This window comes from Etheostoma cragini, chromosome 9 (genome assembly GCF_013103735.1).
Source record: "Etheostoma cragini isolate CJK2018 chromosome 9, CSU_Ecrag_1.0, whole genome shotgun sequence".
Lineage (NCBI taxonomy): Eukaryota > Metazoa > Chordata > Actinopteri > Perciformes > Percidae > Etheostoma > Etheostoma cragini.
Window position 1 is genome coordinate 19,697,120 of NC_048415.1, and position 25,692 is coordinate 19,722,811.

General features: G+C 40.8%; 1 protein-coding gene across 6 annotated transcripts; it reads left to right on the forward strand.

Annotated features, from left to right (window-relative positions):
• Window positions 1-143: 143 nt before the first annotated feature.
• tjp3 (tight junction protein 3) lies at window positions 144-24,729 on the forward strand. 6 transcript variants are annotated; one of them, XM_034882619.1, is made up of 30 exons: window positions 144-346; window positions 9,882-9,938; window positions 10,489-10,613; window positions 10,731-10,833; window positions 10,943-11,231; window positions 11,455-11,558; window positions 11,703-11,892; window positions 12,070-12,145; window positions 12,574-12,671; window positions 12,903-12,990; window positions 13,248-13,424; window positions 13,551-13,654; window positions 15,048-15,132; window positions 15,820-15,923; window positions 16,673-16,769; window positions 17,552-17,640; window positions 17,758-17,821; window positions 18,001-18,074; window positions 18,575-18,638; window positions 18,741-18,897; window positions 19,783-19,891; window positions 19,987-20,206; window positions 20,296-20,501; window positions 20,904-20,999; window positions 21,113-21,192; window positions 21,320-21,530; window positions 21,976-22,076; window positions 22,546-23,115; window positions 23,870-23,928; window positions 24,021-24,729. In XM_034882619.1, the coding sequence occupies exons 2-30, from the start codon at window positions 9,891-9,893 to the stop codon at window positions 24,139-24,141; spliced, it is 3,909 nt and encodes a 1,302-aa protein (XP_034738510.1). In that variant the 5' UTR covers window positions 144-346; window positions 9,882-9,890; the 3' UTR covers window positions 24,142-24,729. The 6 variants fall into 6 exon arrangements, with proteins under 6 accessions (XP_034738510.1, XP_034738511.1, XP_034738508.1 ...); XM_034882620.1 differs by lacking the exon at window positions 144-346 and adding an exon at window positions 362-491; XM_034882617.1 differs by lacking the exon at window positions 144-346 and adding an exon at window positions 3,349-3,468 and having other exon boundaries at window positions 18,747-18,897.
• The last annotated feature ends 963 nt before the right edge of the window (window positions 24,730-25,692 follow it).

Genomic DNA, 25,692 nt, shown 5'->3' on the forward strand with positions numbered 1-25,692 from the left:
AATTATATATTACTAACTATATTAATATATATATATATATATATATATATTTATATTTATAAAGGTCTTTATATGTCTATGGATAAAACTGGGTGGAGGATTATTTATAAAAGGACCAACTTCCTGTCAGTGACGTTTCACTTGCGTGATGACGTCGTGAAACTCACCTGTACACTGGACGCCACTCCTCCACCTGTCTTCAAGAAGATTTAGAAGAAAGTTTTCAGGGAATTGTCACCTGAGCAAGTGAGACGTTAAAGAGAATTTCAAGAGTTTAGTTGTTTTTTTTATTTGGAAGACTCGCGTGATAGTGACCGAGGAACACCTACGGAGCGGAAGTTTTCAGGTAACATTCGGTACCATTCGGTAACATTACGTTAGCTTCACGGCTGTCAAAGTCTCCTCGGAACGTTACACAGGGGAAGCCTGGCGCTCAGTGAATGCCAGCAGTCTGACGAGGGGAAGGAGAAGTGGAAAAGAACCATTTAAAAGTGAAACCTTTTTCACTGAAGCAACTTAAAAAAAAAAAATTGTGTGAATTAGACAAAGAGATAATGCGCTAGCCAGGGAGTTAGCATTGAGCTAGAGTCCTATAGCTAGCTTATAACTGGATATCTACAGGACTAAAGGCCTTATAGCGTCGTTAAGGAGTCCTTCGTCATCAGTTGGATGTTTACTATTAGGCCTATAGACCTACAGGTCAGCTGTGGTATCCTAGCGTCAAAAAAAAGATTTTTTGGTCTGTGGTGGACATAATTTACAGGGTATTTTATAGTGTGTGTGAGAGAGAGAGAGAGAGAGAGAGAGAGAGAGAGAGAGAGAGAGAGAGAGAGAGAGAGAGAGAGAGAGAGAGAGAGAGAGAGAGAGAGAGAGAGAGAGAGAGAGAGAGAGAGAGAGAGAGAGAGAGAGAGAGAGAGAGAGTCAGCTGCGAGCCCCATTTTCCTCACCTTACTGGTTCTGCCACACAAGTTTCTACCTGCCTGCCCGAGTTTCACAATAGTTTCGATTTTTGCATTCCCAAACAGCTGCGTCTTCCTTTCTGTTGACTCCAATCATTGCATTTACTGATGTAGGCTACTGTTTGATTAAGATTAATTTTCGATTATTCGAGTAAGTGATTCATTGCCCAAATGCATTTAGACTCAGGGCTTGCTTGTTGTGGAAAATTCCTTTCGACATAAAAGGTCTTTCAGGATTTGAGTCCCAGATGTTGGCTTTTGTTAAGTCTTTGTCACCTTGAAGATAGCGGTGTGTTTGTGGTTGGTACCATGGATACAAGTCTATATCAATTATGTATATTATCAATTGAGTAATTGTTAATGGATTACTTCATCACATTGACCCTATGTCAAAAAATCTAGTGTGTGTGTGTGTGTGTGTGTGTGTGTGTATGTATGAATATATATATATATATATATATATATATATATATATATATATATATTAGTAGATATGAGGATAATATCTAATTGCGATTATTTTTGACTGATATTGCAATGTTTTTCATAATATTGGAGGGATTGAGAATTTTGCGAGGATCTGTACCAAACAAAAAATGATTTCTTTAGTCTATAGGACAGGATTTTTAAACTGGGACGTCTCTGTAGCACTATATCACTTTATTCCAAATATTACATATTTTGCCTTTAACAAATATTGTGCCCCCATGCAATTTGGATATTGCACTGGTCCGGATTGCGATTTTGATAAATCTGCGATCAATTGTGCAGCCCTAGAGTCCACTTTAAAGTGAGTGTTTGCAGTACTTAACCACTGTTGACAGTACATGCCGTGAGTAATTCCTCTGCGAGTGGAAGCTGGGGCTGTGGTCTAATTACAGCCACGCTGTGGGCTCTGTAAACATCTGAAGTATTTGTCTTCCAAATCACTATACTTACAAGGAAGAGCTATGCTATTTCTCATCAACTACTACTACTTCTCATCACTACTAACCGCTGTAGGCAAGGCTTTATGTCTGTCTGTCGAAGTCATTCATATTTGTTAGAGTGGCTTGTTTGCATGATGAAGAATTCCAGTTATAATAGTATAATATCCCAGTAAAAGTAGACCTCTGTATAGGGCTGGGTCACAAGGTCCTGATTCGATTACATTTATAACACCAATTTATGTTGGGGAAACTTCAGTAACAATACTAATTTTTTTTGCATATAAAAGATATTCTGAGTGAACGAATGCTGTAAATTGTACAAGCAAAAAACAACCCTTAAAATATTTTCAAACTGACCAGTTTAAAGTTTATATGAAGAACTCCCCTCAAACAAAGATTGGTTTTATTTGGAGAGTTGATTAAATAAACCCAGCCCTACCTCTGTGTACATTTGGTATTGGTGAGACAAGGTACTCTGGAGTTGAGCGTTGTACGTTTGCTTGTATGTAGGCCAACAGGAGTGGCCTTGGCTTAAAATAAAAAAAGACACACACCTGCTGCTGAAAGACGTGACACAGGAATGAGTGATTATTTACCTACTAGAGGGGGCACACCTCTGCTAAGTGTTTGCTTCAGTAACAGTAGTGGCTGCTTGCTGTTCGGTTTTCTTCCAACCTATTAATAATTCAACACGGGTGCCCTGGCTGACCAGAGGCCAGCTGTTCCACCTGGCTGAACGCAGGCCCTCTTATTGTAGCAATTACTTTTAAACCGACAAATTTCACATCCACACACCAATGGGTGATAGGCATTCTCTGGGTTTGGTATTGTTATCACTTTCTGAACTCCCTTCAGCTACATAACTGCTCCTCCTTTGTGTCTTTTGACTAGGCAGGGCACCGATTGTCAGAGTCAAACTGAAAAAAAGATTGCATCACACCCGTTCTTTTGAGGCGTGCGTAAATGTTACATGTCAAAGCGCCGCGTTGCGACAGTGTCGTTTCCTGATCCTGAAACACCACGGGGCCTGTTTGGGGACCCAGGGAACTTTACTCAGGGCAAGCAGACCTACGGTGCAGTAAACGCCCCGTCAATTATTAACAGCCCAGTGCTCTCATTCCCCCGACGTAACCATAGCAGCCAGCAGACTGAAACTAAGCCAACAGCCTGGGACCTGCTGCTGCTGCCTTGTGGGAAAGAATACAAGTTAACCTAGACACACATATACCACTGACACTGGGAGCAGGTTGATCATTCGACACATGCCCTATCTGTGGGGAGTAGAGGAATTTCAATTTGTTTTCTTTATTTTTTTATTTTTTATTTTAAGAGCTTTAGTGTCCTGTGGATTGTTTGTCTTTTGGGGATTTAGAGACCTGCATCGGTGACCGAGTGTGGCTGAGATAGAGACTACATGGTCATCCATCAGTCAGACTGAGGTAGTCGGCAGGCTTTTTTCATTTTAGATAGAAGAAGACCCCAACACTGTTATCGCCATGAATCTGACGCAGAGGATGAAACTACTTAAGCACTTTGGCTCTCTGCCCCCGGAGCCTCCGCCACCACTGCTGCTGGTGCCTGTAAGTGGATGGATAGTACTGGAACTGTAGCAATATTAACCTGTATGCAACCTTTTTATCCTACTGTTGTCCTCGGGTCAAATGTGACCCCTTTAAAAAATGTCTATCTGAAATAGGGGTTTTAACCAAAGAGTTTTAACCAAATTACTACAAAAAATGGATTGGATTCCATACAACGCTCTTTGCAAATACAAATGATTGCCTTTATTACTGACTAAACTCATCTGTACGTTCCTCTGATCTTAACTTTTAGTCAAAATCATTCTTAATTTCTGCTTTTTTAACTCAAATATTAGTTAAAAGTTTTTAGATTAGATCCGACTTTGTTGTCGTTACACAGGTACAGGTACAAGGCAACGAAATGCAGTTTAGGTCTAACCAGAAGTGCAATAGCAGTAAGTGCAGGATATACAATGGTTCCATAAGTGCAGGACATGGATATGTACTGAATAAATATAGAGATGAATACTATTATAAACCGAATTTAACAGGTGGATTTGTCCTATGAATATAATATATAGATAACTAGTATTGTGAACAAAATTTACCGCTGGATATGTACTGAATATCATATACAGGTGGATATTACTATAAATAGATATGTACAGATATTTACAATGAACATAATATACAGATGGTTGTTACTATAACAGAGTTTACAGGTGAATACGTACTATGAATATACGTATACACAGATAGCTATTACTATAGACAGAATGTGAGCATACTATACAGATGGCTATTACTATAAACAGCATTTTACAGAAATATATATATATATATATATATATATATATATATATATATATATATATATATATAAAATGAGCAGTATAACAATGGATTTAAAGTAGTACAAATAATGTTTGGATAGCAGCTCTCCGAATCAAAGTGCAGTGGAATGTAATTATATGTATCAGGGTTATTGATCATGAATTCCAAGAAGTAGTGTAAAACTAGTGGTGGTAAGGCTACTACTCCTTCCATCTATGTACTCCTGAGACAAGTTTATTCAATTAGATATAGAAAGTTATTTGTTTATACCAGTAAAAATATTAAATATTTGCTGGTTACAGCTTCAGAAATGCTAAGATTGTAATGTGAAATTAAAAAGAAACTGATGATGATGTAGCTTCTAGTGTTTATCTTTTAAATACATTTGTGAATAATACCAGTACATTATACTTAAAAAAAGGTCACATATACATTTATGCACTCCAATGTTTAGCATTCCTGCCAACATATACCCCAATGAAAATAGAAGGACAAAATATCTGCAAAAAAACCTGGCTCACCCATCTGTCAGCCTGGCTTCATCATACACGCTGCAGTAGTTTTTTTTTTTAGCTGCTTCTCAGACTTTCATTTTTTTACGTTTTATTTTACTAAATGAAAATAAAATAAAAAACAATTTGCAGCCCTACAAATATGGCATTTTGAATAACAAGGAAATGTGTATGAAGTTTTGCATAAGACATGACAAGTTTTGCATTGCACAATTTAGAATAATGTCAGTTGAAGATTGGAATAAGCAGTGGCACAAAATGTAGTTTTAAGTGTAGACGAGTATTTGTTCTGACTTGAAAGCAGCCATCTTAGAATTTTGAAGTTCAGTGGGTTGATAAGTGATGAAATGTGCATGTATTTGTATTTCTTTGTGTGGTCCCTTGAATTCCCATAGTCATGTTTTTCAACATCTAAAATCTGCTAATGTTCATCACCTTTGACTGTCTCCTCTTCACCGATCTGTGTATAGGTGGGGGGGGGGGGGGTTTAGTCAGGCAGCGTGGCTCCACCTTCAATCCTTGTTTATCAAAGGCCACAGGAGAGTGGGCAAAGGTTGGGTGGGGGAGGAGCGCTCCAGGTGAGCTCTCTCCTACCATCTTTCTTTCCTTTCTCCCTGCTGAGAGAGAAACACCACAGCTGGTCAAATTACAAATAATTTCAGCAGGAGGAGATCCGATTTCTTCTGGACAGGAGCCAACCTTTTTTCACAGAGCTGATCCAAGAAGGAAGTAACTGGAGTTGGGATAACTGTGGGATCTGTGATTGTTTTGCTTTGGTGTTGCCATATGGAATATAAAGAGCTGGCTGTTCATTGAGCACCGGAGGCCACAGGTGTTTCGTTAGCTAAGACATCCCAGTGGGAAATGGAAGTAAGGTTCAAAGACCATGTGGTAAGTGGAGAGAGAGGAACACAAAGCATTTATGGTCTTACAATATACCACTGCCTGAAAGTAAAAACGGAGCTGTTTAAATGAACAAAGATCTTAAATTATTACTGATTTGTACAGTGCAATTGCCAAGCCAAATGGTCCAGAGAGCTGGCAGGGTGAATACTTAAAGGGGCAGGAGCTAGCTAAACCCAACAGATTTTTACAGGAGCTTTTCCAGTGCTACTATATATTTAGATGACTTAGTTTGTCACTTTATGACCCACTCTTTGTGACTGAGAGGAATGGTCTTCATTGCTGACGGACCGATTTTGATCTCCTTTTCTACAAAAGCCTGATTCGATTTTGGAAATCTCAACCTATATTTTAGGAAATTCCCTCGACTACTATTTGCATATTTTCTTCCTTTACATTCAGTGTTGGATGAGAATCGAGTACAGCAGTAATCGCAACATTAGTTTGACTAGCTTTCTCAGTAGGGCGGTTAAAGTTGCTTTGACATCATGTTTGCAATGTTTCATTTATGATCTCTTCAAATTCTGGTTTATAATCCTCTTCTGACTTGTTTCCTCTGGATGATCTTCTTATCCACGCTGGATAAAGGACCGTAAATGAGTTGCGGTAAATGAGACTAGTTACTATTTTATCTTGCACCATCTAGTGTTTTAAATTGAGAGATTATTGTTGTCCACATTCAGCTGTATGCTCCCAACATTCTGCACACGCTGTAGCTTTAGTGAAACCACAATATCAAACATTAACCCCTTCAGGTTTCATTGTCAGTTTAATTTAAGGAAATCCTCAGCCAGCTTTTATTTAAGCAAACGGGTCAGTTGCTGTGTTTTTTCCTCCCACTCAGGTTTATGATTAACGTGGTCAAACAAATGGCCCACTGTTCACCGGACACACACTGCACAGCTGTGATTGCGGTTACCCCTACCAGCGAATGTGAGATTTTTGTGGTCATCATATTTGAGATTTCTGCCCCTAATGATCAGTGTTTTTTTTTTATTGTTTTATTATTTATTATTGTACTTAAATTTACTTCAATCTTGTTTTGTAAAAGGTATCTGTACAGGATCAATGAATTCATGGTGTATTTTTAGGCGATGCGTTTGGGTGTGACAGGCCATACTTGGCTAGTGTTTGTGCCCATTGAGTTATAATGGTTGCACTGCCGTTTACCGTCATCGCCCTGTACTGGTTGTGTGACCTGCATATTCTGCCCTTGTGTTTGAACAGACTCCAAGCTGTTTCTATCCTCAGACTGCAACATCTCTGTGTCTGACTAGAGAAGTTGCCTTGTCTGTTCTCACTGTAACTCAGCAGGCGCCTTCGGTGCTCTATGAAATATAGTCCACAGTCAGCCCAGGAAAAGTATGCGGGAAATGATAAACATGAGAGGTATGTTGTCATTTTAGTGCAGCGACTAAAATTGTGTGCTATGGTGTGTTAGTTAGTGGTAAGTGTAAATGTTTTTTTAGGGATAAAAATGTAGAAATGTGACCAAGGGGAACAAAGCGTCTTCATAAAAATGGTTTAGAAAATGTTCACAATCTTCACAACAAGTAGCCTATGTGAGTGAAAACTCGACTGTCTACACAATGGCTCTACTATTTCAGCCTCCAGGACCGAGTGATCTGACTGTTTACAGAGTGGCAAACAAAGAAATGTGCTCTTTAGAACAGACACAATGCGTCCGTTTCTTTAAAGAGAAAATATTTTGCATCTAGAGATGCCACATTCGGTGGAAAATAGATTAGTAAATTAAAAGAAAATGAATTGGCACCTATTTTGATAATCGGATATTCAGATTTTTATTTTTTAAGATTTCTGACTCTAACATGTTCTCAAATCTCAGGATCTGCTGCTCTTTCTTTGTCATATCTGATGGTAACAGACATCTGAAGAGGCCACTTTGGGCTGTGGTAAATTGTACTGGCAGTTTTTCACTATTTTCTGACATTTTATAGGCCAAACAATTAATTGATTGATTAATTAATTGATTAACTGTGGTAGGCAGTATACCTTTTGGTGTCATTGTGCAAAAGTTCCATATGAACCTTTCAGCATATTGTTATTAAAGGGGGCTGAGAGAAAACTACACTTCTGCACCCCCGCTTGGCCCTGTTGTTAGGCTTTAGGAAATCTAGCCGTGAAAGCAGACTTTAGCAAATCACAGGTCATTTCAAAGATGGAGAGAAAGCATTTCTATTGGTTGATCTACACATCCAGTACAGACAGAGATGGGAGAGGCAGAGCAGCAGTTTCTTCAATTTTCTGCCAATTTAATCAAGAAAATAACTGTCTGCTTAATTGATTATAAAAATAACTGTTAGTTCCCACCCTCTTTTCCTTTTTTTTTTTCTTTCTGTGTGTACACCTACTGCAAAGCCCCCAATGTTATGTCATCAGCACTGCAGGGTAGCCCTGCATCAAATTGGGAAAAAATCTGACATTGCGATATTTTTTCCACCGTGATATGAAAAAAGGAAAAGTAATTTTTAAAAGATGACAAATAGCTCTATTTGGAAAAATAAATCATTCTCGACTACTGTGGTGATTTGTAGGGGAGTGCATCTACATAGAAGAAAAAAAATGTAAAAGGATTTTTAAAAAGGATCTATTCTAATGTCAACCATTCTTTGTTGAACTTTAATGCTTTACAAACACCAAAGCAAGTACGTGCTGTGACTAACGTTACTCTTCTGAAGTGATTTTGGAGAGGGAAATTAGGTAAAAATACGCTGGTTGACTAGCATGAGACCATTGTATTCACATATTACGATCAATCCAGGCTAAAGTGTAGGACAATGACTGCATGTTGCTTACTCTAAATTTCAGGTTATGCTCGACTAGCGGGGCAAGCTCGTTAGTTTGATAAATTGATCAGACCTGTATGTTATGCGCACTAGCAACAAACTCTGTGTAGGCCTATCCAAGAACAATTAAATCAGTGTAATAAACGTAAGATCAGACACAGACTTCTGTAGATCAGTGTTACGTTTCCAGCCTCGCGGCTCTGAACCGTAACGTTAGTTGGGATAGACGGACCCCTTGTTTCTTTAGGCTAACTATATTAGCTTTAGCTTGACTGGTAGCAGTTTTATGCTTGTTTCTTTAGGCTAACTATATTGGCTTTAGCTTGACTGGTAGCAGCTTTATGCTTGTTTCTTTAGGCAAACTATATTAGCTTTAGCCTGGCTGGTAGCAGCTTTCTGCTTGTTTCTTTAGGCTAACTATATTAGCTTTAGCTTGGCTGGTAGCAGCTTTCTGCTTGTTTCTTTAGGCTAACTATATTACCCTTAGCCTGGCTGGTAGCAGCTTTCTGCTTGTTTCTTTAGGCTAACTGTAGTAGCTTTAGCCTGACTGGTAACAGCTTTCTGTTTCTTTAGGCTAACTATATCAGCTTTAGCTTGACTGGTAGCAGCTTTATGCTTGTTTCTTTAGGCAAACTATATTAGCTTTAGCTTGGCTGGTAGCAGCTTTCTGCTCATTTCTTTAGGCTAACTATATTAGCTTTAGCCTGGCTGGTAGCCATTTTCTGCTGGCGAAAATGGCCGGGAGACATTTTAATTATGTTGCATTATTCAGGTGATTTAGTTTGTATTTGCAGCGAACATAAAACACTGACTACTGTAGCTTCACTGAGTACCCAACAAAAACTATGCGCATCAGCTAGCTAGCTTCTGCCTTTTCTACACGGAGAGCCTCACTTCCCATAACAATAAACCCCGTCGGATTAACGTAATTTACACACGGTGGCCACATGGCTACCTGTCTCAAAGGGAAGGGTTGGCCGGTGATAATCTGTCTGTGGTAATAATCATTTAAAAGGAGAACGGTGGAAGTTTACATTTTTATCAAGCAGCATAACGTCCTGGATGTGACTATGGCACATGCGCACATTGCGATGTTGATGCTAAAACCATAGATAGTTAAAGGAAGCACAATATTGTTCAGCCCTACTGCAGGGACATACATACACACACACACACACACACACACACACACACACACACACACACAGCCGGTAGCCCCTCCTCCATACTGGTCAGGCAGGATTGAGACAGGTGAGAGCATGGTGACAGGTTGAGTCTTACACACACACTATCCTCCCTGTAAGGACCTGGATTACGTATTAGGATTAATTATTTGTGATTGATCATTGTCAACGATAAAGCTTCTCTTGCAAAAACATACATTTATTCTCATTATTGTTTTTTGCTTTCTTTCCAGAAACCTGGTATGGAGGAGCTAACAATATGGGAACAACATACAATAACACTGATCAAAGTAAGTTGTTGTTATTTGTTAAATAATCTATGTGTGAAGGGCTTCAAATGTGAAGGTGTTAGGTGGTTATAAGGATATGGATGTATTTTCCCAATCTATGTGAACTGCGTTAAAAACCACTATGTAAAAACCACATATTACACGAAGTTCAAAGGTAAAATAAATGTGAAGTGCAGACCACTTATCTTTGGCGCATCAGTGGATTTTGGTCTTGGCTGCTTAAATACAGACGTGAAAGTTGATGCTTGACATATGGGCCAGAGGCAACTTCAGTATCGTTTCCGCTGGTATTGTAAAAATGCCTGACCGTGCTTCAGACCTCTCAGTTTCACAGCACAGACTCCAGTAGGAATTTCAGATAGACACACCCTGCTGTGCCCCACGGCGCCAGCTGCCTCTTCACGATCCTGCCTCAGACTGAACACCACTCCCTTTATCTCTCTACACATGCTCATACTCTGCCCACTTACTTTCCAGCATTCTTTCTCTTTGTTTGTGTTACTCTGTCACATGCTTGCTGTAATTTTGTGTCTTTCTCTCATAATGTCAGGACCCCAAAGTGGGGTTTGGCTTTGCCATTTCAGGAGGCAAGGACAAGCCTCACCCAGACAACGGGGATACAGCTGTGGTGGTGTCAGATGTGCTGCCAAATGGACCAGCCATAGGACGACTGTTGTAAGTTGACTACAATGGCTCTGTAGTAACTTAAAAAAAAACATTATTGCTTACTTGAAAGGTCTGTTATCCTACCAATAAACCAGACTCATATGTGATTGTGCTTGTGCTCTTCAGCAACAAAGATCAAATTGTCATGGTCAATGGAGTGTCTATGGAGAACGTGTACTCTAACTACACCATTCAGACCCTCAAGTCATGTGGCAAGACTGCAAATGTAGTAAGTATGGAGCACCAAAACAAAACCCCTAAATGACTTCTAATCTACAATGTATCCCTGCTCACTTGAGTGTCTAAATCTCTGGCCCTGTTTGTCTTTCTCTCTCCAGACAGTGAAACGCCCTCGCAAGATCCAGATCCCAGCCACCACCAGACCGTCTCGAGCCGTCTCCCAGTCCAACCTGCTGGACCAGGACCCTCCCAGACGAGCACGGCGCTACTCTGACGGCAGTGACAACCGAGACGGGAACCGCTACCGCGCCCGAAGCCCCTCGCCTGACCGCAACGGGCATGGGAACACGCTACCGTTGATGTCGTCGGGGTACAAGAGGCTGCCAGCTCAGGATGTTGCAGAGAAACCCATCAAAACTACACTGCTTAAAAAGAAAGTCACAGATGGTAAGACTTCAGTCGCCTGTTTGTCCTGAAGGACTCCCGGGGGGGCGGCTGTGGCTCAGTGGTAGAGCGGTTGCTTGCCAAATGGAAGGGTGGTTGTTCAATCCCTGGCCCTGCAGTCCCATGTCAAAGTGTCCTTGTGCAAGACACTGTACTATATACAATGTATGTACAAAATAAAGTACTGATGTCTGACCGGACTCTTGTTGCCATCCTTTTTCTGCAGAGTATGGATTGAAACTAGGCAGTCAGATCTTCATCAAGCACATGACAGAAACCGGCCTGGCTGCAAAGGAAGGAACCCTGCAGGAGGGAGACCTCATCCTCAAGGTGAAAGTTAAGATTTGGATGATTAATCTGAAACCGTAGTGTTGACACAGCGACATGAATGTAATCCTCAGTCAAACAGATGTTTACAAGTCCTGTTTTTTTTTGCTTCCTAATCACGTTAAATGATGTGCCTCCTTTGACCAGATCAATGGCATGACGACGGAGAATCTATCCCTGCTGGAGACCAAGCACCTGGTGGAGAAGAGCAGGGGCAAACTGACCATGACGGTCCTCAGGGACAACCGCAAGTTCCTGGTCAGCATCCCAGAGGTGGAGGACAGTCCCCCCAACAGTGAGGACGACCACCGCCAAGACAGCAGCACTGAACTGGAGGGTGAGAGAGGGAGCGGGACAGAGGGAGGGAGGAAAGGTGGGGGTATTAAATGTGATTGCGGTGGGCTAAGGTGAGGCTAAGCAGCTCTGAACCACAGTGTGTAAGAGGAAAGACAATGATGTGAATGAGAAAAACAAATGGCTTCACAAATTGACCTTGTCTTTTGTCTCCCATCAGATATTTCAGACCTTGACGAAGACTCCCCAACTCACAGAACGTCCCGTCAACCCACCAGAGAGAAACGGACACGCAGGTACACCCAACACCCACCCTACCACCCACAGTAGTAAACATAAAGAAGAATTAGTAGTTGTACTGTTCTAGTAGTTCAGTGTATTTTCTTTTTTCTGAGAGATTTATCTCAGGATGTCTGTAACACAAAACTTGTCTCACTACTGACCGGCTAGTTTCCAAATCTATCCACAAGGCCAGCTGGCATTGTCTGTATAATAGGTAGTTATTAGTTTGCCATTTCCTCTATATGCGCAACACACGTCATCTTTTTTGTGGTATGTGAGGAGCAGGAAACAGGTAGTGAACACAGTAACAGTAAAATAACATAATATTTTCAACTGTGGTTTGTCGTTTTCATGCTTACATTGGAAAAGCATGGTATTGTGAGCAGTGTTTTTTGAAACAGACGTGTATTAAGAGCTTCTTTTTTTTGTTTTTTTTACTCAGAACGAGAGCTGAAGCTCCTCCAGCCAAGTCTCGGGATTCATCACCAGTTCGCTCCACCTTGACCCGGCCTCCCGTTAAAACCTATGCACCTCGCAGAGGTCAGACCACACATAGAGCACACATACACTGTTGATCATGTCCGGAGTGTTATTTTTTATTAATTTTTTATTTTTTTAATTTTTTTTTTAAGTGGGGCTGTAACTTAACACTGTGATAGCAATGGTTTAATATTTCTGTAGATGCTGGAATTTGCATTGAGATCGAAGACGTAGGTGGAATTACACAATCAATAATTCATGCTTTTTTCTTGCTGTTTTTTTATTGTTTAGCTCCATCAGAGTCTGACTCGGATCGCAGTGCCTCTCCTCCTGTCAGGAAAGGCAGTCCGGACATAAGGGATCGCTCAAGCAAACAGAAGTCAGTTCATTTTCATTACCGTTTAGCTGACTAAATATGCATCAAACTCTGTGTTTAGGCACATCACCTCCATGCTTCAGATTTGTGGAATAGACTAGTATCAATAGTTATAATTCTTATGACTCTTTCTTCTCTCTCTCTCTCTCTCTCTCTCTCTCTCTCTCTCTCTCTCTCTCTCTCTCTCTCTCTCTCTCTCTCTCTCTCTCTCTCTCTCTCTCTCTCTCTCTCTCTCTCTCTCTCTCTCTCTCTCTCTCTAGACCTATGTCTGGTATGTCCATCCTCCCCAACCCCCGGTCCTCTCCTGTAGTCCCCAACTGGAGCGCCTCTCGCAGCACCTCTTCCCTCTCACAGCCTCGCAGGCCAGTGTCGGAGTCTGACTCTGACCACAGCTCTCCACCACGCAGACAGAGCCCCCGCCCAGACAGCAGATACAAGTAAGGACAGAGCTTGATTCTCCAAGCTTAAATTAAAACATCCCAATGATGGATAACAACATGAGAACTAAAACCTTTTTCCCACCGAACATTTTCTGTCTTTTCCTCACACTTCTCCACGACCAGAGTTCTTCCTGATCTGCCTTTGACTAGCCTGAGACCTACCCCCATTAATGTTCGCCAGGAGCCACCAAGGAGGGTCAGCTCTCCTGTCAGAGTCCTGCTCCCTGGTCAGCACACACACACACACACACACACACACACACACACCAAAAAACAATTATCCAACTTCCATTTGATAGGGGTGGGAATAACGATACTTATGTCACAATACAAAAGTGTTGTGTTTTTAAACATATTGCAAAATTCTGCGATATATTGCAGTTTATTACCTTTTTTCCAACTTCAGCGTGTCACAATTTCAAATAGTGTTCCCAAAAGGAAACACTGTCAACATCTGTTTTATATAAAAAAGATACATTTCTCTGTTTGTTCATACCACTTACATTTTATTGCTGCCAAATGGGATTGTCAAGCAGACAAACTGACCAACACATATTTAATAAAAGATCAATACTTCTGTACATCGCCAGTGTGTTGATGCAGTATTTCCACAGAAAATAACGCAATACTATGCTGTATCGATTTTATTCCCACCCACCCCTACCATTTAATGGTGCACATCCTGGACTTTGTCTGACACCTCTTTGACATTATTTGCTTTGAAACGTTGCTGCTGAACAGGTGATAAATGAGAATTCCGCTCAATTCCAACACGTAGCTCCGTTTGTAAATGTTAAGTGCTCTCAAAGAGAAAAACGAAACCGATCGGTGCTGTCAATACCGTGTTACCCTCCTGCTATAGTTTTCACCCAACAGGCTGAAACAGTGCAAGTTTTAAACGTCTTTATAGCCTCTTAACATATTCAGAATATCATTAAAAGTGTCTACCTATGTTAAGTGGTTCCTTCTCAGTGAACACAGTGAATCTGACTGCTGTAGATGTGAAAGAAATGCATGAATGTTGTGCTAATTGAGATGGGTTTGGTTCCTGTGTTGATACGGTAGTTGGAAAGCTCAAGGATTGCCTACAAACTATAACACAGAAAAGAGAAAAAACTAATATGTTGGCTATCAATTTAATGATTAAATAAGGTAGTGTCTCCCAACTTACCTCAATTATAACTTGTCTCCTGCTAGTTGCACTACAGCACTTACAAACATACTTTCAAAAATAAGCATGTGCTTATTTTTGAAAGTATGTTTGTATCTCTTTTCTGTGTTGAAGTTTGTAGACGGTCCCTAAGCTCTCCAACTGCCGTATCAACACAGGAACTAAACCCAGCTGAATTAGCACAGCTTTCATGCATTTTTTTTACATCAGCAGCAGTCAGATTCACTGTGTTCACTCAGAACGTGAACGTTTTTTTGATAGTAAGGACTCAAAAAGTCCACTATTCGTTTGCACCATTTTAAAACACTGTCAGAAGGGAAAAAACGACAATGTGATATGTGATTTTACAAAAAAGAAAGTACTTGTTTTATGCTGCAGCACAGGGAAAGCAGTACTGGTTGCCGTTTTAATCGGCCGTAATCTACAACTGTTGTTCTCCTCATTCTCAGACTCTGATTCCGAGTCGGATGTCAGCCTGGCGCCTCCTCAGAGGCAGAGCACAACGTACAGTCAGGACTCCCTCAGCAGATACAGGTACAGATGAAGGTCCATCAAACCTCCAAACCCCCCACCCCCAACCCCTCCCGAAACCAAACAAGAGCTCATGGACTGGGAAACTGAGCAGACTGACGCTCCCGTTTTAACATTACCTAATTACATGTTTTTATTTACACTTTAAAACTTAAATAACCTCTTTCTGTCTTGTGATTTTAATTTTGTTAATTGATTTGCTCATGTTGTGCCTTAAGTTTTATTTTGTAGCCTTTGATTTTTCTTGATTTTTGTTTTGGACTGTGTACCAAGTGTTTGTGTTGACATTTTGTTAACCAATGAAATAAAAGACTTATATCGAACATGTCCCTCTCCTGTATGTGGCTACATGCTGATTAAACAGAGGACACTTATCACTGAAGAAACACTATTCCAGTCAAACATCTGTAGAATAGTTCCCTGATTGAAAATGTGCATGTTATAAAAAATCATAAAAAACATGACAAGATCAGGAAATACTGCTAATACAACTGAGTGGTTAATTTTGATCAGTTACAAAGCAGTTAACCATCAAAGAGAGAGCTTCCCTCAGAGACCAAAAGGTGAATATTCCACATTTCAGTCTCATCCTCTCATCAATATTTAGCCACGGGTCCCCCTTCTCCAAACGTAACTGAGATTTGCTGTCTTCCTCCTCTCTCACTCCCGCCTCCCTCTCTTCTCTTCCAGAGTCTTGCCAGATGTTGACCTGCAGCCCCAGCTGGAGCCGCCCCAGCTGGAGCCGCCCCGATGGAGCGCCCCCAGCATCACTGCCAGCAATCCGCCACTGAAAGGTGTGTGTGTGTTTGTGTACATAATGTTTTGGTTTAAGTCTGTTTGTATTGGGTTAGTGAGCATTATGCACTGTGGAGGAGCGAGTGTCTGTGTGTTATTGTTTGAATTTAAGAGTATTATGCTGTATTTATGGCACATTTTACATAAAAGTTAAAATTGTAAATTAACTTGGGAACTGTTCTTAAAGGTCCCATGACATGGTGCTCTTTGGATTTTTTTTATATAGACCATAGTGGTCCCCTAACACCATATTTGAAGTATTTTTCCTCAAATTCAGCCTTGGTGTAGAATTACAGCTAGTCCCACAATGAGCTTTCCTTAGTATATGCCAATTTCTGAGTCTCTAGCTTTGAGGGGGGGGGGCGTTTGGCTCATTTGAAAGCCATGACGTCACTTTCTCATGGATAGGCCAAATTCTCTGGGCGGGCAAAGCAGAGAAAGGGGAGGTAACCTTGCTCCCTATGACCTCATAAGGGCAAGATTCTAGATCAGCCCATCTGAGCTTTCATTTTCTCAAAGGCAGAGGAGTATACCCAGGGCTCGGTTTACACCTATCACCATTTCTAGTCACTGGGGGACCATAGGAATACTGGGGGAACTCATATTAATGTTAAAAAACCTCATAAAGTGACATTTTCATGCAATGGGAGCTTTTTTAATAATGAATATCTGGCGTCCAAAATGTTTTGCTGATATCCAGAATAAAATTGTTTTCATAACTACAGCTTTTATTTATTTATCTTCCCAGCTGGTTCAGAGTCTGAATCAGAGGCCAGTTACACATCTGTCCCTCGCAGGGATTCTACAGGGAGCACAAACTCTAACTCTGCTAACAACCGATACAGGTGAGAGACCATTGGCAAGACCATTAAACCCCCCAACAGTCTCAAAAGCTAAGAAACTTATTGCTTCATACTGAAAATTGAAATAAGTCAATACTCTTTTCATAAAGATGACTTGTGGGACTAACCAGAAATCTAACTCTAAACTTACCAAATATGGCCTAAATTTAACCTTAACCAACAGTGTTGACAGTAAACCAGCAGGCTGTTGATAGTAACCCTAGCAGGTGTACAATCAGAAACTGATAACATAATATACCTACAGCTTATTAAATGTTTGTTGATAGTCAACTGAAAATTCTTACTTAATTGGTATTTTAATGTCTTTAATTGTACAGAGTCAATAGGAAGGGTGTTACCCAAAGAGTCTGTATCACAAAGTGAGTCAGGCTCTCTTACTACTTATACTGGAAAACATTATAGAACAACAAGGAATCAACCCATACACATTTACTGTAGTATTTAAGTGCTGAAGATACAGTTGAAATTGGAGACGTGAATGCACCTTTCAGGTAACTGCTGACACCAACAGAATGTCTGACCGGTTCATCTGCTTAACACAAACACAAGTGTTCTCTCTTTGTAACGCACTCTGTACACACTGATGCACATGACTGGACTTCCTGCAAGGATTGCATCACAGCATGTTTCACATTCAACTGCTCACGTACAGAAACAATCTCACTTTTGACAGTTAAAACTGTGTTTCTTAGTAAGCATCACAAGATGACTAAAAAAGGTTCAGGGATATTGTAGTTCATTACATGTATTTATCTTTCAATCAGGGTCCTGCCTGACAAAAAATCAACTTCAGTTGCCGTGCAACAGGAGGCTCCTCGGCGCGTCTTGTCATCCGTCAGACCTCCTTCTGATGGTCAGTTTACTCTCCTGTGTTACACACACTCATCCTCAATGTCTTTTAGAGCTTTTAGAGCAGAAAGTTCTAAGATAGCCCTGACCACAGTGTCTGTTGTCTGTTTACCTCATTCAGAGTCCGACCAGCTGTTGGAGCTCAGGAGGTCTGGCAGCTCTGAGCGGGGTGAGAGCCACCGCAGGTACAGCTGAGCACCCAACATGCACTTCATCGAAACCCAATCAGTGTTATTGTTCTCATAGAAGAAAAACTATATGCTATTGAGAAGTTTGAATCTCTTTAGGAACTTTCTCTTGGCTTTGTTCTGTTTAAAGTGTGAATGCCTTACTACACAAATATGATGCTTTACCCCCCTCACAGAGTTCCTCGTGCCGCTAATGGAACAGAAACCCTGAGGTCTGGGATTTCAATGAAGAGCAACCCACCGGCCTACTGTAAGCCTTAACATTTGAACTACTGCGATAACCTGATTGTCAGGAAAATGAGTTTGACTACTGGTCAGTTGTTTTTATTTTTGTAATTTAATCCAGTAAAAAATATCTGTTAGACGCTTGTCATTGGTACTTCAGATAACAAACAAGTAAATACTGCTTACAAGTTGAGTAAAATATTACACAAAAGTTTACAACATTTACATACACAAAACGTAAGTCCTGCACAATAAAAAAACAAAAACAAACAGCTTGGATATTAAAGGACAAAGCCGTAAGAGTTGAGAGGATATTTATTGCCCAACTTCCACATAATGAACAGTTGCCAAATGCTCTCTCCCAGTACTCCAAATACAGCCAAAAAGATCAAACTTTTGCATTTTAGCTTTTAACATTTTTGACATTTTATAGACTCAATAGGAACTGACAATGAAGAAAATATTTATTAATATGTATATTAGATGCACCAGCGGGGAGTCTCACTGTTTCCAAATCTCTTTTAGCAAAGACTGTAGATGAGCCACTCTATTCCCTACCGCCAGACTCTTACCCAGCCCCTAATCCAGGGTGAGTAATGCTCATTTGTTCATAAATATTCATCTTTGAGCTGGTTAACTATTCGGAAATCAGAAAATTACAGCATTTTCTAATTCTCCTTCTTACTGCCAGGTACAGCTCAGATGTTCACACGGTGTCGTTTGTGAAGGAAGGCAGCGTGGGTCTGAGGCTTGTGGGGGGCAACGATGTTGGCATCTTTGTAGGTGGAGTTCAGCCAAACAGCCCGGCATACATAGCGGGAATGAAAGAGGGAGACCAGATCATGCAGGTGAGAGGATTATGCTCTACTTCACAGTTAGTCTACATCCACGGCATTCCACTTTTGGGATTGTTCCGAAGCCATGTCTTTTAAATCGATGTCTTTTTTGCTTTTTGTTGGAATTTTAAACTCTGGTGGATTTCTGAGGACTACGGTTAACTGCTCTCCGGGTCTCTGCAGGGTAAACCCAGACAGCTAGCTAGACTATCTGTCTAATCTGAGTTTTCTGTTGCACGATTTAAACAACCTTTGAACGTGCACATGTTCCACCAAAACAAGAGGCTATATTGCAGCGGCACTGTGGCTCTCAACGACGATTGTGATTGGATTAAAGAAATGCCAATAAACCGGAGCATGATTTTCTCCCATCCCTGAATGCTTTGTGGACTAGTCAGACCTTTTTGCAGCGCTGTGGAGGAAGGTCCGATAATGCGAGACTACTTCACTGTAGGTTGTACACCTTGCAGTAGTTCATTATTAACTTTTTAAAGCTTAACTGAAGAGGTTCATACTTATTTCAACATCTAGAAACGGAAACTGCATTTGAAGTTCAGTTACAGACCCTATTTTGGCATGCATGCTGATTTTCACAGGTCAGCATGAGTCAGCACAATGTTTATGGCTATGTGCTGCGGTTTCACATCAAATCAAATCTCTCGCCATTTAAGCTTCAGAGCAGTAAAAGTTAAATACGATCAAATGTACAACAGGAATTTCAAGAAATTATCACTTCAATGTGTATTTTAAGATGAAATCTGAATACAGTGAGTTCTCTGTGACTAATCTGCAAAAGTCACCCGTTGGGTGTCTTTACAATGTTTTGGAATTTAAAAGTCTTATATCCGTTTTAAAGACAAATGTCTTGCTCCTCAAACTTTTCTCTCATTTGTTCAGGTAAATCAAGTGGATTTCGGTCATTTCACACGAGAAGAGGCAGCCAACTTCCTATTGAACATCAAGACAGGAGAGCAGGTTGAAATCTGCACTCAGAACAAGATGGACAGTACGTTTATGACTAAACCCCTCAGATAATAATATGGGCAAAGCTACTGGCCATCAGTAACTGAATGTGTCAATCATGATTTCCCCTCTCTTCAGTTTATAGAAAGATCACCAAATCCAACCTGGCAGACAACTTCTACATTCGCACCCACTTTGACCATGAGGCAGAAGGCCCCATTGGGCTGAGCTTCACCAGAGGAGAGGTGTTCAGGGTGGTAGACACAATGCACCGCGGGAAGTTGGGCAGCTGGCTGGCCAGCCGCATGGGGAACGACCTGCACGAGATGGAGAAAGGAACCATCCCCAACCTGACCAGGTCGGCAAGAGACAGGAAAAGAGATTTCAGATTTGGAGTGTAACCCAGAACCATGATGCAGTTCTGACCTCTGTCGTCCTCTCCCGCAGGGCTGAGACACTGGCCAGCATAGAGCAAGCGCAGCGTGTGAGTGGAGAGAAGCAGGTGGCAGGGCCGAGAGCTGAGTTCTGGAAACTACGAGGACTCAGAGGGAACAAAAAGAATGAAAAGAACGTCCGCCGGACTCGTGAGGACCTGCTGCAGCTCACTATCCAGGGCAAATTCCCAGCCTACGAGAGAGTTTTGCTCAGAGAAGGTTGGCATGTCTTTCTTTTTTTTCTCTCTCACTCACTCACTCACTCACTCACTCACTCACTCACACACACACACATATAATGATCTCCAGGCTTCTAATAAATATGTTGCACAGTTTTTCCGCACTTCTTTACTGACCCTTATGTTTTACAAATGAACCCCCATTGTTTTGTTTCTATGCATTTTAATACTGTCGGCTGGACAAGAATGTAATTTATTTTTCTTAGAAGGAGTTATGGAGAAGCATCATGTGATACTTTCGGTTCAACATTTAATCTTTCTATTGTTTAATATTTTGTGATTCTGCACACACACACAGATGACGTAATGTGGAATCATGTCTTAACTCCAGTCCCAACATGTAAAGCGAGTTTCAATATCCCTGAATTATTTGTGTCTCCAGCTAATTTCAAACGACCCATTGTCTTGATGGGTCCTCTTAATGATATCGCCATGGAGAAGCTGGTCAGAGAGATGCCTGATGAATACGAAGTGGCAGGTGGGTTTTGTCTTTTTCACCACACTCATGTTCAACATTAGGAAACGTTCTCCTACCTTTTTAAATTTATTAGTTCTCCTAATCTGACGTTCAAATTATAAACATTATGGCAGACATGGTTCCTCGCAGTGGAGGTGAAGACGGCAGCGCCACAGTTATTAAACTGGACACAGTGAGGAAAATAGCAGAGAAGGTGAGCCGGCCTTTAATTGACCAGAAGTCAGAAAACTTGATAGTCACTTTTAACGTCAACGTGAGTCTTGTTTTGATTGACGCAGCGATCAGTCAACACCCTAGTTCTGCTCTTCTCCTTTACCCAGGACAAGCACCCTCTTCTGGACATCACTCCCACTGCAGTGGAAAGGCTGAACTACATCCAGTACCACCCAATGGTACTGTTCCTGGACCCTCGCAGCCGCAAGGACGTCAAGGCCATGAGGCAGAGGTACAGCCCCAACTCCAACAAGAGCTCCAGGCGCCTCTACACGCAGGCCCTTAAGCTGAAGAAAAACTGCAGCCACCTTTTCTCAGGTAATGGCACATGACGTGAGCAAAGTCTGACCCTGTCATATCTTTGAAATCACTGAAAATACAGTAAACTACACTACCAGTCAAAGGTTTGGGCTTACTTACAAACTTTCATCCCACTCCATTATAGACAGAATACCAGCTAATCTGAGTGGGTGGCTGATCTTTAATGCAAAATCCACATTGCCCAACCATATATCCAATGTTCCAGTGGCACATTCTGTTTAATAATCTGATCATTTAAAAAAAAGAACTTTTTTGCAATTATGTAAGCACATAATGTAATCTGAAAACTGCTGTCCTGGTTAAAAAAAACAATGCAACTGATCTCAGCTGGTATTCTGTCTATAATGGAGTGCAATGGAAATTTCTAAGTGACCACCAAAATTTGGGTGTGTGTTTTACATATTTACACACTTCTCATTTTCTCTGCTACCTTTTCCTCTAGCACGTATTGACCTCCAGTCCAACTCCACTGTTTGGTATGAGACTCTAAAAGATAAGATCCGCCACCAACAGTTAAAACCTGTCTGGGTGTCAGAAGTGACGGTACGACACACACAAACCTGATTAGTTCACATTTAACCCCTTTTCTCAAGTATGTTGCCACATTATAACATAGTTTTGAGAAAGGTCAACCATAAAGCACTAGACTCACAACCTTGCATGCACTAATGCTTTTTTTTTTGTTAATTGATATTATATGATTAGTTTCGGGAATCATTTATTGTTCCAGTGATTTTGAAATTTTATCACACAGCAAATTTAAAACTCGTCTCAAACTGGGATGATTCTTTTGTGTGACAACAGTAAAAACATAATAAAAGCAAAAGTTGCTGATTTAGATTAAGTTCTTATGTAATTGGATGTTTTATTTATTTATTTGTTTATTTATTTATTGCAAAAAAAAGGCTTAATTTATTATTAATATGATTATTTATTATTACCTGTTCAAATCAGTTTGTTCTCTTGCTGTCCAATGGTAAACTGATAACTAAAGTGATTGTTTTCTGTCCAGTTGGAGAGTGGTACTGAACAGGACTTGGATGCACTGGACCAGACCCAGTCTGACTACCTGAGTGCTGCCAGCGACCTGGAGGACACTGATGGAGAGCCCTTCACCGACGGAGACGCCTACACCGATGAGGAGCTGGAGGAGGGTTACCACGGTCGAAACGCAAACACGCTCCCCAAAGGCTCCAGGGTAGCTGGAGCTGCTTTAGCCAGATCATCGGAGCCCGCCTTTGGGGACCACAGCCCCAACGGGGACCCCGAGCCTCACGACGACGCGTACTCGCTCAGAGAAATCCCACCGTTGATGCACGTTCCCGAGCCCAGGACGACCCGCCTGGAGAGTTACAGCCCACCTCACAGCGCTGCCGAGGAGGAAGACCACTCTCAGCGCAGTTTTACAGACTCAGATTTCAGTGCGCTCGATGTGGTGGAACCCACCACTCCATCGGAGGGACCCCCGGATTTTAAAGCCCCCGACCCCTACACTCGGTACTCTGTCAAAAAGCCCACAGAGTTGCAGCCTGAGAGCCCACAACACGCCAGCCTGTCCGCTATCGAGGATAAATTACAACAGGTATGTAAATTGTTGCTCTTATTTAAAGGACTATACCTGTGTTTTTAAGTATTTGAAGCCCTTTACCTTAAACAAAGTATAATCGATTGGTCTGTGAATTGACATTTTTCATATTCAATTAATTATTCGTCTTTTTTAAGCAAAAAATGTAAAGTAAAACCTGGTTTTGGATTCTCAACTGTAAGTATTTGCTGGTTTATTCTTTTAAACTAAATATCTTCGAGTGTTGCACTGTTGTTTGAAACAGTGAACAATTATTAGTATTATTATGGTTTGATTATTTGAGAAAAGATTTGCAGATTAATCGACAATGAGAACAATTGTTATTTGCAGCCCCAGTGTACTTTAAGTGTGCCTATGCTGTGTATTTTAAATGCTAGGGGGGAAAAAACATCTGAAATATGAGGGTTGGCCCTCAAATAGTGCTTTTTTTTTTTTTTTACTAAGAAAAAGCTGCATTCACTTTTTTCCTTTTAATCCTTTTTTTCGCCTTTGTTTGACTGTGTAGTCTACAAGTAAACTTTTCTTGCCTGGAAAGTCAATAATATAAAAATAAATGCTTTGGAATATGGTTGTCAGTGCTGTAAAGGATATTTGAGTCATAGAAAATGCAAGTCCAGAAACACCATTATAGTGCTGTTTGAGTTAAGATATGTGTTTTTTTTTTTTTTAAACTTATTTGTTTATGTTAAGAATTGTGCAAAACTAAAGTGACAAAGCAAATGCATAAAACCCATCTTGTCTTCTCTTCTAGACCCGCTCTGCAGAGCCGCAGGCACAAGCTGAGGAGAAGAAGGGCCCTCAGTTCATCGTGTAGGTCTTCTCCTGTGGTTTTGGTGTTTCAGAGTAAAGCCAGACTGAGGCTAACGTGCTAATTTTGACCCTTCTCTCCTGCTCTTTGATAGGCTAGCACACCATCACCAGGCAGTCCAGTTCCGACGCACACAGATCCGAGGCAGCGATAGCTCTGAGGATGACGAGGGCGAGGCGGATGACTTTGAATGGGGTCCTGCAACGGAACTCTAGAGTTTGAATTGAGGATTACACATGGAGTCTGCTAATCAAACAAGAATATGGAAACTACTTCAATCACACAAGAAACTCTTTGGGATCCTTTTGTACATTTTTTTTCTTCAAAATATTTTTGCCAAAAATGTACACTAAGGCCCTTGTTTAGCTGTGTGATATTGGAGATTTCGACAAATTTGACACTACTAGAGGTTTTACATCTAAAGAACGGTTCTCCCAACAATGTTAACAACAAAGTGCCTTATTTTTATTTCCATAACTCCATGTCAAACAAATCAATTGCCCCAGTGTGTTATTATTACTGTAACAAGATTATTTTTCAGGCTTTTCCACCTTTTTAGTTTTTGACAGGTCAGTTAAGTGAGAAAGAGGGGGAAAACATGCAAATCATCACAGGTGGGATTCGAACCCTGGACCTCCGCCTCGAGGCATAAACCTCGAAGGGACGTGTGCGCCTGCTCTACCACTGTAGTTGTATTAGAAATCATACTGAATGAGTCTTTTCATAAATATATACCAGAACATTTGTGAATTGTTTGGATGCCTTATAAACTTTTTTCTACATTAAATTGTTTCCTTAAATTTTAAAAGTGGGTTTGTTTAATCGCACAATGTGGCAAAACACCATAATTGTGTGGATGCTGATTCAGTAGCATTTACAGTAGTGTTATTGGATTCTTCCATACGATTTATGGTCGCTTATTTCTTCTGCATACTTTCAACTACAAAAACCATTCAGATATCAAAATGTTCAGCTCTTTAAGGAAATTTGTAGAACATTTTCTTCCATTTCGAAATGCTAATACTCCTACATACTTTCACCTACAGTCGGCATTTAAACTTTAAACTATTCACAAAACCTTCAACAATTAGAAAATTATTCAGCTTTTTGATATCTTTTAGATTCCTGTGTTATCCCTGTTTCTGTTTTTCAACTTACTATGCTAGGACTGTTATTTGGTGGCATGGTGGCTCAGTGGATAGCACTTCAACAACTAGCACCAGCAAGTAGACACTGCCGACTCAACCTTGGTTCATTCCCCAGTCCAGGCTGGGCTTCTTAGTGCGGTGTTTGCCTGTTCTTCCAGACGTTTTTTTGACATACTTGCATACATACATACAAAAAATGCGATAAAAATAATCATAGTGTATGATGTCAAAAAAGTCATACTATGACTTTTTCCACATAATATACAATTACTGTTTTTGACATATCACTTTTTTATCGATACGCTGACTTTTTCAACATACAATACTATGATTATTCTTGATATACTGTACTACACTACGACTTTTTTGTAGGTCAGTGGTTAGCACCAGTCCAGCTAGCATCAGCAAGCAGGCACTTCAGACTCTGACGCAGGTTTGATTCCCAGTCTGGGCTGGCTCTTTCTTTGTTTGCATGTTCTTCCAGACTTTTTTTTGACCTACTATGACTATTTTTATCACACTTAAAACCTACTATAATAATCATTGTACACAACATGCACAGCCAAAACCTTCCCATCCACTTCTTTGTGACACACCTGAGGCGGGATCCTTCCCCAC